Genomic DNA, 16164 nt, shown 5'->3' with positions numbered 1-16164 from the left:
TTGCACAAACTTTGTTTGAAGGGCCTGATTCAAATATATATGCTAATATATGCACAGCTACTAATTTGTATGCAACAAATGTGCGAATATGCTAATGCTGTAGCCACCGATGGCTTTGCATATCCAAGAAACTGCATACAAACACACAGCAGTGGTAACAGATCCTTTGATAATAGACTATGGGTGTGATGTACTAAGCATCGCTTCCGCAATGTGGTACATCCTGCCACTTGCAGCAATTATTTAATCTCATATATACTAACATATGCGATTAGTAACACAAAGGACGGCTCTCCTGGTAAGTGCTGTAACTTGCGATGACAAGACTTCTGGGATTCAGCCCTGGGTGTCCTGCTGGAAATGCGCAGACGGATGCAGAGGCTGTGGGGGGTGCTAGGAGGGATACGATTGGATCCCTCTCAGGGGGAATGGAGCCCACATAGGTTTCTATAGGGAAACATCAGCAAAAGCTGGTGTTACCCACCACAATGAAGCCCCGACATGCAGGGCTTAGTACATATGGAAAATGTGCCCAAAGTCAGAAAACAGGAGTTTTTGGGGTTTAGGCCGCATTATCATTTTAGTACATTCCCACCATCTGAGTAATCCTATGGTCGCACAGAATGGCTGAAGATCGGAAATGGAGCAGCCATGTTTTCTGCGTACGGGATTACAGTTGTAGGCTGAGAAATGCCCCCAAAACGGTTGCGACACGCCAGTATTTTTACCACCACTTCCTGTTACTTCTCCCAAATGTTTCTGACTGTCACTCTGCAAAGAAAACCTCACTGGGGGCGGCATCGCTAGGGTACCTAGGCATGTATTCAATGCGACCGTGACGCATGCACAGCTCAACAATAATCGCTCATCTTTATAGATATTTGTATTGCGTGCATCTCTGAATCAGAGCCTAAGTTTGGAGTCCGTAAGTCTTTAGAATAAGACAGGCTAAGCACATCCTCATAGAGCACATAGGTTCTGATACTAAGTCACACAAAAGTTGCAATCCGCATGGGTCTTGCAGATATCAGCATACTGCGCATGCACCAATGAAAGAAATCGGCTTCTGCGCATATGCCAGACAGAGTGCGGAGTGATCCTTTCACACTAACAGTGAAGTGGGAGTGACTGGGTGGTAACTGAGCGGCAAGCATGCAATGTAGTGGGAGTATCCTGGGTGTGTAGGCTGATTTCAGTGCTCGTCGTGTAAAGATGGAGAAGGGACGTCAGTTTCACAAGGATTTTTTTGTGCCCAGTACGGTGCTAGTGTTAAGTCCTGACACTAATGATGGCACTGTGGACGTAAGAACAATGGACAGGATATTGTAGGCTTCTACGTGCAGTTGCACAGATAGTTGGTATATACATGCAGATTGTTGCATTAACCTGATGTAGTAAGCAGACTGCCACAGAAGATGGAAAAGCAGCCGTGGATGCCTGTGGCTCCTAATATGGTCATTTTTTTAGCTTTCTAGCCCCGATATTACTGCAGTAATAGTAGTATTATAGGTAGTATCTTTTTTAGAACAAATCAACAAAACCTTGCACAATAAACCCAAAAATATTTCTTTGTTAATTATGCCTCAAACAGGGGAAAGTATACATTATATATAAATGGGTTCCAATGTTTAGACAGACAATGTTTAGGTCGCCCCCATATGGTTGACATGAATTAGGTCGACACCGACAACATATTCAAATGGTCGTCATGCTAACGGTCGACACAGGTTTTTTTTTTAAAAATTGCATTTCTTTTTACATCTTTTTTATACTTTACCATCCACATGGACTACGATTAGGAATAGTGACTTGTGCCAAGTGGAGCGGCAAGCAAAGCGAGCCATGCAAGGGGATATTGTACACTAACTGGGGTACCCTGTGCTCTGTCCGTCGGCCTGCTTTACCGGCCGAGTGAACCACTTTCCACAGTCTTCTACTGTTGATAGTGCTTCACCCCCGTGAAATTCGCTGGGCCGGGTGAAAATCGCTTAGGGTGTATGCACTGTGCGATTTTCCGTCTTGCGATTATCACATCATTTCTCTGCATACACACTAGGCCCAGTGTGTATGCACCTTAAGAGTAACTTACTGACACACTTACACATTCATAGAAACTAGATACAGTATATTGTCTGTAAAAAAAAAATATCTGTACACATTTATCCATAATTATCTACAAATATAACAAGAAGGCACTAGCCAACGTTCCAATGTTAAGCACTGATTAAATTGTCCACCCAACCAGCAGGGGGCAGTCTTCACTTACGTGTCTCATCCTTAGGGATCTCCACAGAGCTGTTGATATAAGCTGAAACCTTGTTGGTGGAGAAGCTGCATCTGTCCTTGTGCCCCTCGTAGCTGTAATCAATTTCATTCTCTAGTCCTCCTAGAAAATAAAATAATTAAAATGAGAATGTGAGGAATTTTGTCATTAAAAATAAATAAATAAAAAATAAATAAAAAAAAAATAATACACAGAAAGACAAACAACTGAAATACTGAAGTATTTCCCATCACATGTATTTATTTATTAAAAGTTTCTTATATGGTTCAGCATATTCCGTTGTGCTTTACAATTGGAACAATAGTAATAGAACAAACTGGCTAAAAACAGACAGACCTAGGGCCTAATTCAGACCTGATCGCAGCAGCAAATTTGTTAGCTAATGGGCAAAACCATATGCACTGCAGGGAGTGGGTAGATATAACTGAAATCTAAATTGCAGTGTAAAAATAAAGCAGCCAGTATTTACCTTGCACAGAAACAATATAACCCACCCAAATCTAACTCTCTCTGCACATGTTATATCTGCCTCCCCTGCAGTGCACATGGGGGGTAATTCCAAGTTAATCGCAGCAGGAATTTTGTTAGCAGTTGGGCAAAACCATGTGCACTGCAGGGGAGGCAGATATAACATGTGCAGAAAGAGCTAGATTTGGGTGGGTTATTTTATTTCTGTGTAGGGTAAATACTGGCTGCTTTATTTTACACTGCAAATTAGATTGCAGATTGAACACACCACACCCAAATCTAACTCTCTCTGCACATGTTAAATCTGCCCCCCCTGCAGTGCACATGGTTTTGCCCAACTGCTAACAAAATTCCTGCTGCGATCAACTTGGAATTACCCCCATGGTTTTGCCCGTTAGCTAACAAATTTGCTGCTGCGATCAGGTCTGAATTAGGCCCCTAGAGGTAAGAAGGCCCTGAATGCAAGTTTACAATCTATGTAAATTAAAATAAGACATTAATCAATTACTGTTTAGGGTTATAATTATTGGCAGATGCCTACAAGTTGATAGGTGCTTAGAGGATGTGAGCAAGGAGGTTAGTCCACATATTGGGCCGGATGTAATGGAGTGCGAGACGGCTGGAACTCAGAAAGCCCGGCCAAACTCATGCATTTTTTTTTTAAAGCGGCAATCATTTACAAGGCAAAACCAACCTGGTTTTGCCTTTTAAATGGCTGCTGCTTAAACCCCCCCACCCCAAAAAATAAAAAATAAATAAAAATGAGTTTGTCAGGAATCTGCAAGTTCCGTCTGTCTCACACAGCAATACATCTGGAATCTGGTCAGCCTGAGCAGCCTGAGCAACAAGACTCTGCTCATGATTGGAGGATGCCTAGTCCCTGGAGGGTATGCAAGCCCAGATGGAAACGCAGACCGCGGAGAGAGAGGAAGCAAAAGCGGGGTAAAAGAGCAGGTATTAGGGTAAGACTTTATCTGTGCCCCCATAGACCAGCGCTTCCCAGTTTATTTATGGCAAACGTAAGATCTCTTACGAACAAATTGGATGAGATCCAAGTGAGACTGGCAAATAAGTCCCCTTTAAAGACCTGCTCTCTCATGATTTTCACAGAGACATGGCTGAATGACTCTATCCTGGACTCTGTAGTTCAGCTTACAGATAGGTCATTATTTAGATCAGACAGAACCATGGAATCTGGGAAAACGCGAGGTGGTGGACTATGTGTATACGTAAATAATAACTGGTGCACTGATGCCAGTCTTGTTGCGACTTTTTGCTCTGTAAATGTGGAATATATGGTGGTTAAGTGTCGACCTTTCTATTTGCCAAGAGAATTTTCAGTGGCGTTGGTAATGGCCGTATACATTCCTCCCTCTGCTCACGCAGAATCTGCATTAGATGTCTTGCACGCTGCCATAGTTAAACTGGAATCTAAATATGTTGAGGGGGTTCTTTTAGTTGCAGGGGATTTTAATCAGGCTAGATTGAAGGCAGTTTTACCAAAATTTTATCAGTATGTTAAAGTCCCTACTAGAGGGGGAAATGTGTTGGACCATGTCTATTGTAATATCAAGGATGCTTATGCGACTTTTAGATATCCCAATATTGGTCATTCTGATCATATGTCCCTATTTTTGGTCCCAGTATAAAAAACCGTAGTCCAACGGTTTAGGCCAACCAGTACTAATATTACAGTTTGGCCCGAGGGTGCAATGCAGAAACTTCAGGATGCTTTGGAATTTACTGATTGGGGGTTGTTCATTGAAGAATCATTGGGGGATGATAATAATGTGAATGTGGACTCCCCTCACCTCCATGGTCCTTGGTTATGTGTGTTGTTGCATAGAGAGTGTAACAATTAAAAAGTGTGTTCGAACTTATGCAAATGATAAACCATGGATAAATGGCACGGTTCGAACCTTATTAAGTGAGAGAGACAAAGCATTTAGATCTGGTGACCAAAATGTTTTTAGGGCTGCCCGTCAAAAATTAAAAAAGGGTATAATAGAGGCAAAAAGGGCCTTTTCTGTTAAACTTGAAAGCAAGTTTAAAAATGATAAAGATGCAAAAAGCTTGTGGAAAGGTATTCAAGACATCTGTGACTACAAAGTTAACAAGAATCCCTCTCATAAAGAGGCTGATAGTTCCCTAGGGGAGACGTTAAACATATTTTACTCTCGTTTTGATAGCATGGCTGTTTCCCCTGTTGATTGGGATGGAAATCTGGAGAATGCGGAGCCCCTGGTACTGGATGAATTGTCTGTTAGACGGTGCTTTGCCAGTTCTAAATCAGGTAAGGCCCCCGGCCCAGATGGGATTCCGGGAAATGTTATTAAGACATGTGCTGAGCAGTTGGCTGGGATTTTTACTATAATTTTTAACTTTTCCCTTGCCACTTGTCATGTGCCTAGGTGTTTTAAGTCATCTATTATCGTCCCGGTTCCCAAAAATTGTAAGGCCAGTGAGCCAAACGATTACCGACCAATTGCTCTGACATCTCTTATAATGAAGGCCTTTGAAAGATTGGTTATGGGACACATAAAGAAAAATATCCCAGCCAATCTGGATCCTTTTCAATTTGCATATAAAGCAAATAGGTCGACAGATGACGCTGCTATCACCTTGATTCATCGTGTGGCTACCCATCTAGAATCCACATGTTCTTCCGCGAGAATTTTGTTCGTGGATTACAGTTCAGCATTTAATACGGTAATCCCAACATCATTAGTGTCTAAATTATCTCAGTTGGGATTGAATAACTTTGTATGTAGATGGATCTTGGATTTCTTGACTAAAGGGGGGTACTCACGGAGCGATCGCTGCTTAAAATCTAAGCAATCTGACTAGATTGCTTAGATTTTAAGCACGATCGCTCCGTGTGTAGCCCCCTCAGCGATAGCGATGCGCAGCCCCGCGCATCGCTATCGCTGCTGCTAGATTGGCCTGCATGCAGGCCAATCTAGCGGGTCGCTCACTTCACCCGCTGGGTGAAGTGAGCGGCCCCCCCGTCTCCCCCCGCACGCTCAGCACAGATCGCGCTGTGCTGAGCGCCGGGAGAGATGTGTGCTGAGCGGTTCGCTCAGCACACATCTCTCTGCCATCGGCCAGTGAGTACTGGCCTTAACAGGCCCCAATCTGTTAGATTGTACAATTCCCTGTCAAGCGAACTTGTAATCAGTACAGGGGTGCCTCAGGGCTGTGTACTGAGTCCCCTGTTGTACTCCCTGTTTACCTATGATTGCCTTTCTAAATCGGAGTCAGTTCACATTATTAAATTTGCCGATGATATCGCAGTTGTAGGCTTAATAAGTAAGGATGATGAGTCAGAATATAGATCTGAGGTCGCTAGGTTAGAAGCTTGGAGTCAAACAAATCATTTAATTCTAAACGTAAAAAAAACGAAAGAAATGATTGTAGATTTTAAGAAATCTCACAAGCAGCCCTTTTGTCCTATAGTTGTCAATAACCAGGTTGTGGAGATAGTTGAGTCTTTTAAATTCCTGGGCATTAACATCTCCAATGATCTGTCTTGGGGTACCCATACACGATGTGTTGTTAAAAAAACCCAACAACGCCTGTTTTTATTGAGGAAAATGCGTATGGCGGGAATACGTAAGGAGATTTTAGTAAACTTTTATTCAGCCATTTTAGAGAGTGTCCTTACATACGGGATTGTGGTATGGTTTGGAAACTGTACTGCCGTAGAACGTAAGTCCCTTCAGAGAGTGGTTAAAACTGCAAGTAGAGTTATTGGAGTCAGTTTGCCCTGTATTCAGGATATATATGAAAAAAGGCTCCTCACTAAGGTGAGAAGTATTTTGGGAGATTTAACTCATCCTAATGTGGGGATGTTTTCTGTGTTGCCATCTAATAGGCGTTATCGTTCTATTCTTTGTCGGACCAACAGGTTAAGGGGTAGTTTTTTTCCAAAAGCAGTAAATATGTTAAACCGGATAGAACCGAGATAAATTGATAATTGGAATGTCTTGGGTTCAGGAGTGCTCTTTTTGTTCTGTTCTCATGGTCTCTGTATATGCTTGCTTTTTAGTTTCGTTGATTGTTCATGCATTTCTTTCTTGAACTATTGATGACAATAAAGTATTATTATTATTATTATTATTATTATTATCTGGACCCTTGACTCCAAACCAGAGTAGGTTTTATTGAATGTAACAGTGTATAAGTGATAGAAAATAAACAGCAGTCAATATGAGAAGGTATCAATCTCCCTTGGGTTAAGTACTGTTCAGCCGTACAGTACTGTGGTGCTCCAATAAAACTGTGACACGCTTGGGCACATGCAGACCTTTTTTAGAGGAAAGCCTGCTGTCTATAATGTAAGCTCTCACGAGCAGGACCCTCTTCCCTCATGTGCCTTTCCTTCTCTTACTAGACCATTTTCTACTCCATACTCCCTTCGACGGCACCAAATCCCTTGGTTTTCTGCCATCCTGATACTTATGTCAGTGTCATCTGCTGATGCAGCTATGTTTATTATTAAAAGATGTATTGCGTAAACTGTATTTTAATAACAGTTGCCATTCAAATCCCAATGCCCATTTAAATGTACAAAAATGCTGTGAACCTTTTCTGGCAGATGCTAGAGTATCAAAATATCATAATAGAATGAATCGCAATGTTTTGGTGTATGAGCTACAATGCTTTTTGTACTAAAAACATATTTTTTGGGTTACTTATGACCTCATTTGACTACTTTACCAGTGTCATCACTGGGATAGAACAGAAACATGCAATGGGTCATAAAGAGTTAACTGACACGTTTGCATGGGAGGCGACTGCAGCCAGGCGTGCATTCTCTGACACGGTTACATCCCATACAACCGTGCCCTCCTCCTCCTTCATCCAACATCCTTTTAATCATAAATCTGTTCTGCACATGTTCAAAATGGGTCTCCATGTGGTGTCAATGGTCACAGTCTGTGATGAAGCATTCTGTGACCACTGACACCACTTCACAAAGTGAGAGCGGGGGGTGCGGCTCGCACCTGGGTGTCATCTGCCGAGGGCTGACACCAAAGTGCCGGGTCCTGTTCAGTGGCAGGACCCTGGTGCTGAACTGTACCATTACTGTTACCATGTAGGAGCTAGCACTGCAGACACGCTAGTCTCCGGGGGCAGGCTGCAACTCCCGGAGTGATGAAAACACGGGTCGGGGAACTTAGCCACGCCCCCTCCCACGAAGCTACGCCCCATCCTGTGGGTCGCCCCGCTTAGCCAAGCCCCTCCCGTGAAGTCACGCCCCCTTTCCGCACGCTGCTGCACCGGGTAAATAAGAGGTGAGTGACACCTCTCCACCACATGCCAGTTTTGTACCTAATAATGCTTCTGTTTCTCTGAAAGTCCCCCAATTAAATATGATGTTTGTAAATAATTAGGGCGATTCTCCGTGATGCACGGGACAGATACATAAATTCAAACGACATACTTCTCCAAAATTCCAAGATTTTAGTGGGTCTTAATTTATAGGGTAAGACATTGCTACTAAGCAATTAAGTTTTCATATAAGAACAATTTCTTAACAAACCAGTTAAAAAGAAAAAAGATTAAAAGCGCGTGACGCACGGGACTTTATCTTCACTTTCTGGAGAATCACCCATTTAATGGGAAAAAAAATCACATTGTTTGATGATCTCTTTGAAAAAAGAGAAAAAACTAAAATAATAGTCAGTTAAATTGTTAAATTATTTATTTGTTTACTTCTATAAAAAGAACAAAATCATAGTTCCCTTTTTATTATGCACTGGTGGGAAATCACAGATCAGGGCCAGATTAACAATGGGGCAGGTGAAGCTGCATACCACTGAAAATAGGCCCACAGGATACCATTGGTGTAAGTAAGGTGGTGCAGGCCGGAATGCCATACCCCCTTACCTACGGCCCACTCGGTACCTACTGCCGCCCGCTGTATGAGTGTCACTGACTGCCATCTACTGACTGTAATTTGGGCAACAAGTTTGCCTGTATTACCCACTTAAAGACCCACATGGTAGCATATACATACTGTAAGTAGAAACGTAAGTATATACACATATATACTCCCACAGCTCCACAACTGGAAACTGTACATTAAAGATGAAAAGCATACATGTATACATACTGTACATTAGTGACAGGATATGAACGTAGCGCTGTAGTCTGATTCTGAGTCTGATACATCCATGGCTTTTATGTATGACCGTGACCGTATTTCCTTATGCTAATGTGATAATCCACCCGTGAATGCAGAATACCCATGTGTCTGCATGTGAAAATCCCACCGGTCCACTGTTTGCATGTCCACAGCTGCAGCTGACCTTTTTAGTATCGGGACTTGCAACCACCCCACGGTGAGCGAATAAGAGCCTTCTGTGTCCGGACGCTTATGGACAAGCATGAAAGCGGGCTCACATGCCCAAGCTCTCCCATGATACAGATCAGTGCCATGCATCCACATGGCCGCCACCCAGTTACTGCCCAGAAATGGCTTCTCACTGAGAGTGCTCTGGCAACAGATTGATAACTCCGTATGCAGTGGTAAATGCCGTCCATGTGCATTTATGCACAGTCACCTATATCTTTTTACAGCGCATGCGCACTATGTAGCATTAGAACCGTCCGTATCCTACTCAGAATAAGGCCCAATGTTCTAAAAGAGAGTGTCGTCACAATAAATCTGCCCTTTCTATACAATGATGTACATGACGGTATGCGTTCAGGATCCCGGGTGTCGGGATCCTGGCAACCGTAATACCGACACTAGAATCCCGCCAGCCGCCAGAATACAGGTATTAGGCACCAAAGGGGAGTGGTTAGGGTTAGGCACCAATAGGGGAGGATAGGGTCAGGCTGCGGACAGGGAGGGTTAGGGTACCCTGCGCACCCTTGTCGGCATTGCCGCAATCGGGATGCCGGCATCAGTATACTGACCACCGGCATCCCGACCGCCGGCTTTTCATACTGATCCCTACATGACTTACCTCATAATCTGCCTAGGCAAAAGTGCTGCTACCAACATACATACAAACACCTACAATGATATCTATAGATTATAGCACAACCTAGATAACAATCGCCATACAGACATACGTAACACAACAGTGTATAGTAAACAGCACAATATACACAAGTACAGCACTGTAAACTGGGGCAAATTAATGGGTCTATTACATGTGTCTAACAGAGATGCAGTGACAGCTAGCACGGTGTGGCTATAATGAAGCCTTGCAAACAGACCATTAAGAGCAACTGCTCTAGTCAACCTTATAAATGGTAAATGGCTATTGGCAGACTCGGGATGAAAACATAGGATTGAAGACCTTCAATCACGCTGAAGTTGTGGGAGGAGCATAGGGCGAGATTCAATTGTTATCATGGCGGCAGCCATTAGATGGCGCCCGAGGGTTTAAAAGAAGTGCATTTACTTTGGGCTGGGAGATCAATGCTAGACCAACTGGTGTATTGTTGGCCTATGTTACGTTAGTGACAGGAATCGCCAGGAAGAAGGCATTCTGTCTGAGTGATAATGGTCTGCCATTCTGACAAAGCAGAATGTTTAAAACAAATTACATGTGAACATCATCTTTAAGGTGTGCGTGTTCCATACATAATACAAAAGAACGCAATCTACATTAGGAGAGTTCTTTATCCATATAAAAATCATGCCTTCATGTACAACATTGCAGACTACACACAATATATTACGGTAAGATTGATGGCTACAGAGTGCACCATGGAGAGAGTGAGCTCTGTGGGCAGCAGCCACACATAAAAAACAGGAGTAACACCTATAGACCAATTTAACCATAAAGCCTGTCAGCTCTAGAACTCATTGTAACTGGGATCCATGCTAAGGCTGGGCAGAAACTCTGCAATGTGTGCCTGCTTTTGAAGGATTTAATCTGAGAACCAAAGCCCTCCAAGAAATGGGTACCATTCTGACTGAGGTTCCACCACCCTCCAACATGGCTCACACCATTAGAAACCACCCTGGAAGGCCCCCTTTATATGATGAATAGTGCCTAGTGCAGGAGTACTATGGAAAAAGTGTCCAACTGAACCCTTTCCTCACAAGACCTGCCTGACACTGCCCTGTATGCAGGCAACTTAGGAATCCTGCTCTGACATCCAGGGCAGGAGGGGTCACTTACTTTCATGATACGACTCTAGTCTGATGCTGCAGTGCCAAGTGGAGCCAGTGCAGAGTTCCCAGACACAATCCTGGGGCAGTTATAGTGGGGACCTCGGTAGAAAGACCTACATTGGGAAAGTGATGGCAGAGGGAGGAGTGCCTCCATATGCTTGCTCCTAAATGTACACAGCCCGACTGGCTGGCTACTCCGCCTGACACAGCCCTATATTCAGGCAACTTAGGATGTCTGCCCTCACGTCTATGGCAGGAGGGGTCACTTACCTTCATGATACTCCTCTGGCGCACAGTTTGGTGCTGCAGTGCCAAGAGGAGCCAATACAGGGTTCCCAGCCACAATCCTGGGGGAAGTTATAGACGGGACCTCAGGAGGAAGACCTACATTGGGAAAGCGACAGCAGCTGGAGGAGTGCCTCCATATGCCTGCTCCTAAATGCACACAGCCTGACTGGCTTGCTTCTCCGTCAACTGCCATAGCATAAGATTCAGGACACTTCCATGGTTGAAATACAACAAAACCATGGTAAGAATCAAAACCACAGAAACATGAAAAACAGAAGCCAAGTAAAAGATGACTGTTCCTGTAAGGCATGCACCAGAAACAACGGAGGATCTATTGCAGGGTGGGGGAAGAGCGTGAATACAAATAAGTGTTATTAGAATGAGTGCCAAGTCTAAGTGCTCCTTAATGTGCTAACATGCAAACATCTCAAGTTGTGTGAGTGAGATTAAATAAAATGTAAGAGTTCAGAGATCAAATGCTTTATTAGTTTTGAAAATGAATACTTGATGTAGGTCCTTGAAAATCCATGTTTGTTACAGTATGTAGGGTGAGCTACTGTACTGTACAAGATTCAGGGAACATGACCCATACTGCAGAGACACAGAGCATTTCCAGACATCTTTCTTACAGATGTGTCCTCTTACATCCTTGCTGCAGTCACACTAAACAGCCCTTGAAGTCGCGCCATGCCGTGGTGGGACTCAGTAGCGCCAAGCGACTTTGTTTGCATGCATATAATTTCAATCAGCAGAAGCTGCTCTACTATCCTATTAATTTACTTTGCGTCTAAGACACATTTTCGCGGAACCCCCCCCCCCCCCCCCCCCCCCCCCCCGCAAAAAAGACGCTCAAATCTACCGAGTCACACGGCACTCACGTGTTATGTGTAATGTGACTTGTAGCGCACGGAGCAAAGATGTAAGAGGACACATCTGTATGTACATAATACTATTCCAGATATGACTGGTGTAGCATACGTACAAAAGACGAACAGGGGAGAAGATAGATATAAGACATTTTGTCAGAGTAAAACCTCTTAAAAGACTTACTTACATGCACTGTATCCAGAAGGTCTGAATGAGATTCTAGGGGATGCCTAGAATGGGGCAGATGTATTAAGCCTGGAGAAATGATAAAGCAGTGATAAGTGGAAGGTGATAACGCACCAGCCAGTCAGCTACTAACTGTCAATTTACATATTGGAGCTGATTGGCTGGTGCGTTATCACATTGCACTTATCACTGGTTTATCACTTCTCCAGGCTTAATACATCTGCCCCCATACGTGAGAGTCTATGAATCTTACACTGGAGCAATTGTCAGTATAAACCTACCACTGGTTGGTCTAATGAGCCTTTGCTATGACCGACAATTATCCAAGGATATATTTGGACTGAACGTAATAGCTCCTTCTCCTAAACATTTGTACAAACTATAACGCAGATATTATTGCGATGTCTGTGATCAGCATAAACAGCTTAATATCGCATAAGCTGCACTTTAATTAAGAGCATACTTTGCCCATTTGTAACACACATGCGATATTTGATTGATTTCATGCTGCTTTTCTGTATCACTTCAGTCAAGCTAATACAATTGTTTCCAACTACCTCATGCTTGTGGGATCCGGACTATAGATCTACAATGTCTAGGTCCACAGTCAATAGGTCAACACCATTTGGTCAACATGCATTAGGGTGACATTGACAAAAGGTCAACCTATGAAAGGTTAACACTGGAAAGGGCGACTTGTACAAAAGGTCAACAGTTTCAAATGGTCGACATGGCAATGGTCGACACACATATGGTCGGCATTTTATTTTGTTTTTTTCATGTTTTTGGACCTTTTCCATCCTTGACTATCCATGTCACTAATCATAACCTTTAGTAACCCTGTGTCGAGTGAAGTGTAACACCGTGCTGAAAGTGTGACAAACGAAGCGAGCCTGAGAAGGGACGGGTTTCTACAAACCCATGGAATAACTAACCATCCTAACGCAAAAAATAAAAAAATAAAATAAAAAATGTGTTAACCATTGCCGCGTTGACCTTTCAACCATGTCGACCTTTCATAGGTTGACCTAATGGATATCAACCATATGAGGTCGACCTAATGACTGCCGACCTAGACATTGTAGATCTTCTATACCACATCCCATGCTTGTAGCAAATCTGGTTAGATTATTTATTATTTATTTATTAACAGTTTCTTACATAGCGCAGCAAATTCCATTGCACTTTACAATTGGACACAATGATAAAACAAAACTGGGCAATAACAAACAGTCATAGAGGTAAGAAGGCCTGCTCACAAGTGTGTGACATCAGCTCCGGACCCGACCAGCCTGATTCCTTCGCACTGGAGGATTAAGTATTGAGCTATGCACACACTGCACAGAATGGGAAAAACATTCAATGGTGAGTGAGATGTGAACGATTTTGCAGCTGTCCGCTGACTGAGGGGATTTTTCGCACAGCATACACATGCAATTGCACACTTGCACGGGGCGAATTTTCACTCCCCCTGGGCGGCTACTATCTGATCGCAGGACAGTGTAATTTGCAGCACAGCGATCAGGTCTGAATCGGGCCCTCGGATAGGAAAGCTTATGAAGGTTGAGTGAGCGGTTCTGGAATGTGATAAGCTAGCCTGAAGAGGTGAGTTTTCAGGGAACGCTTGAAGGTTTGAAGACTAGGGGAGAGTCTTATTGTGCGTGGGAGGGCATTCCACAGAGTGGGTGCAGCCCAAAGAAAAGTCCTGCAATCGTGCATAGGAGCGAGTAATGAGTGTGGATGAGAGACGTAGATCTTGTGAAGAGTGAAGAGGTCGGGTTGAGAGATATTTTGAGATAAGCGAACAGATATACATGTAGTTTGGTTAATGGCCTTGTGTGTGAGTAAAAGTATTTTATATTGAATACAGTAGAATACAGGTAACCAATGGAGGGACTGACAGAGTGGATCTGCAGCTGATGAAAGTCTAGCATTGCAGCTGCATTCAGAATGGATTGTAGTTGTGAGAGTCTCTTTTTGGTAAGACCAGTAAGAAGACTATTGCAATAATCAATGCGGGAGATAATGAGAGCATGGATTACAGCTTTTGCAGTGTCTTGTGTAAGGTATGGTCGTATTTTGGATATATTGTTTAGATGCATGTAACATGATTTTCAGACATATTGAATGTGGGGAGCAAAGGACAGTTCTGAGTCAAGAATGACACCTAGGCAGCGAGCTCGAGGGGTAGGACTGATTGTTGAGTTCTCAACAGTGATAGAGAAATCAGGTTGGTAACTACTATTGGCCGGTGGAAATATAATTAACTCTGTTTTGGAAATATTAAGTTTGCGGTGGCGAGATGACATCCAAGATGAAACGGCAGAAAGGCATTCAGTGACATGGACCAATACAGATGGTGACAAATCTGGGGAGGATAGACAGATTTGCGTATCATCTGCATACAGATATATTGAAATCCAAAAGAGCTGATTAGTTTACCAAGAGATGAGGTATACATTGAGAAAAGCCGAGGACCTAAGACCGGGCCTTGTGGTACTCCAGCTGAAAGAGGTAGTGAAAAGGAGGTGGATTCAGAGAAGCGAACACTGAAAGAGCAATTAGATAGGTAGGACAGGAACCAAGAGAGGGCTGAAGACCTAAGGATTTTAGTGTTTGTATGAGAAGAGAATGGTCAACAGTGTCAAAGGCAGCAGATAGATCTAGAAGAATGAGAAGCGAGTAATGGCCTGTAGATGAAATTGTGATTATTTTTTAAGTTTATTAGATTTTTTAAGGTTATTAATAGATATCATCATAGTTACATTACACTTTCTTTTTTTAATGTTAATAAATTAATTTACAGCGTGTAATATAAGTATTGAACACATGAACATTTTTCTCAGTAAATATATTTGTAATGGGGCTATGGTAATAACATTTTCACCAAATGTCAGCAACAACTTATGCAATCCACACATGAAAAGAAATCAAACCATAGTTGTCCATAAATTACGTTATGTGTAATAATGTGAAATGACACAGGGAAAAAGTATTAAACACATGAAGAAAGGGATGTGCAAAAGGCATGGAAAGACAAGACACCAGCTGAAATCAGTAATTAGAAAGCAATCCTGCCCCACGTCAGTACAAATTAATATAAGCTGGTTCAGTCCCAACTGATGGCCTATAAAAAGCTGTACTCCATTGCTGAACAAAAAGCATGTTGAAACTCGTTTAAAGTTTGCTGCACAACATTTGGACAAGCCTGTGAAATACTGGTAGAATATAGGGGGTAATTCCAAGTTGATCGCAGCAGGATTTTTGATAGCAATTGGGCAAAACCATGTGCACTGCAGGGGAGGCAGATATAACATGTGCAGAAAGAGTTAGATTTGGGTGGGTTATTTTATTTCTGTGCAGGGTAAATACTGGCTGCTTTATTTTTACACTGCAAATTAGATTGCAGACTGAACACACCCCACCCAAATCTAACTCTCTCTGCACATGTTATATCTGCCTCCCCTGCAGTGCACATGGTTTTGCCCAATTGCTATCAAAAATCCTGCTGCGATCAACTTGGAATTACCCCCATAGTCTGGTGAGATGAGACCAAAATTGAACTCTTTGGATGCCATAATACACACCATGTTTGGAGGAGAAATGGCACTGCACATCACCCCAAAAACAAACACCACACCAACAGTGAAGTTTGGAGGTAGGAACATCATGGTGTGGGGCTGTTTTTCAGCATACGGAACTGGCATACTTCATATAATTGAAGGACGGATGAATGGAAAAATGTACCGAGACATTCTTGATAAAACTCTGCTGCCATCTAAGGATGCTGAAGGTGAAACGTGGCTGGACATTTCAGCAAGACAATGATCCCAAACACACAGCCAAGGAGACTCCCAATTGGTTTCAGAGAAAGAAAATAAAGCTGTCCAGCCAATCACCTGACTTGAATCCAATTGAATCCAATCTACGG

General features: G+C 42.9%; 1 protein-coding gene across 1 annotated transcript in view; it reads right to left on the bottom strand.

The window, feature by feature from the left end:
• Positions 1-16164, bottom strand: part of CTSF (cathepsin F) — a 93772-nt gene that overhangs the window by 25567 nt on the left and 52041 nt on the right. Inside the window, exon 10 of the mRNA XM_063945161.1 lies at positions 2267-2386. Within this exon, the coding sequence (XP_063801231.1) occupies positions 2267-2386 (120 nt within the window). The remainder of the gene's footprint in view (positions 1-2266; positions 2387-16164) is intronic.

This window comes from Pseudophryne corroboree, chromosome 11 (assembly GCF_028390025.1).
Source record: "Pseudophryne corroboree isolate aPseCor3 chromosome 11, aPseCor3.hap2, whole genome shotgun sequence".
Taxonomy (NCBI): Eukaryota; Metazoa; Chordata; class Amphibia; order Anura; family Myobatrachidae; genus Pseudophryne; species Pseudophryne corroboree.
This window is presented reverse-complemented; position numbering and strand designations above follow the sequence as displayed.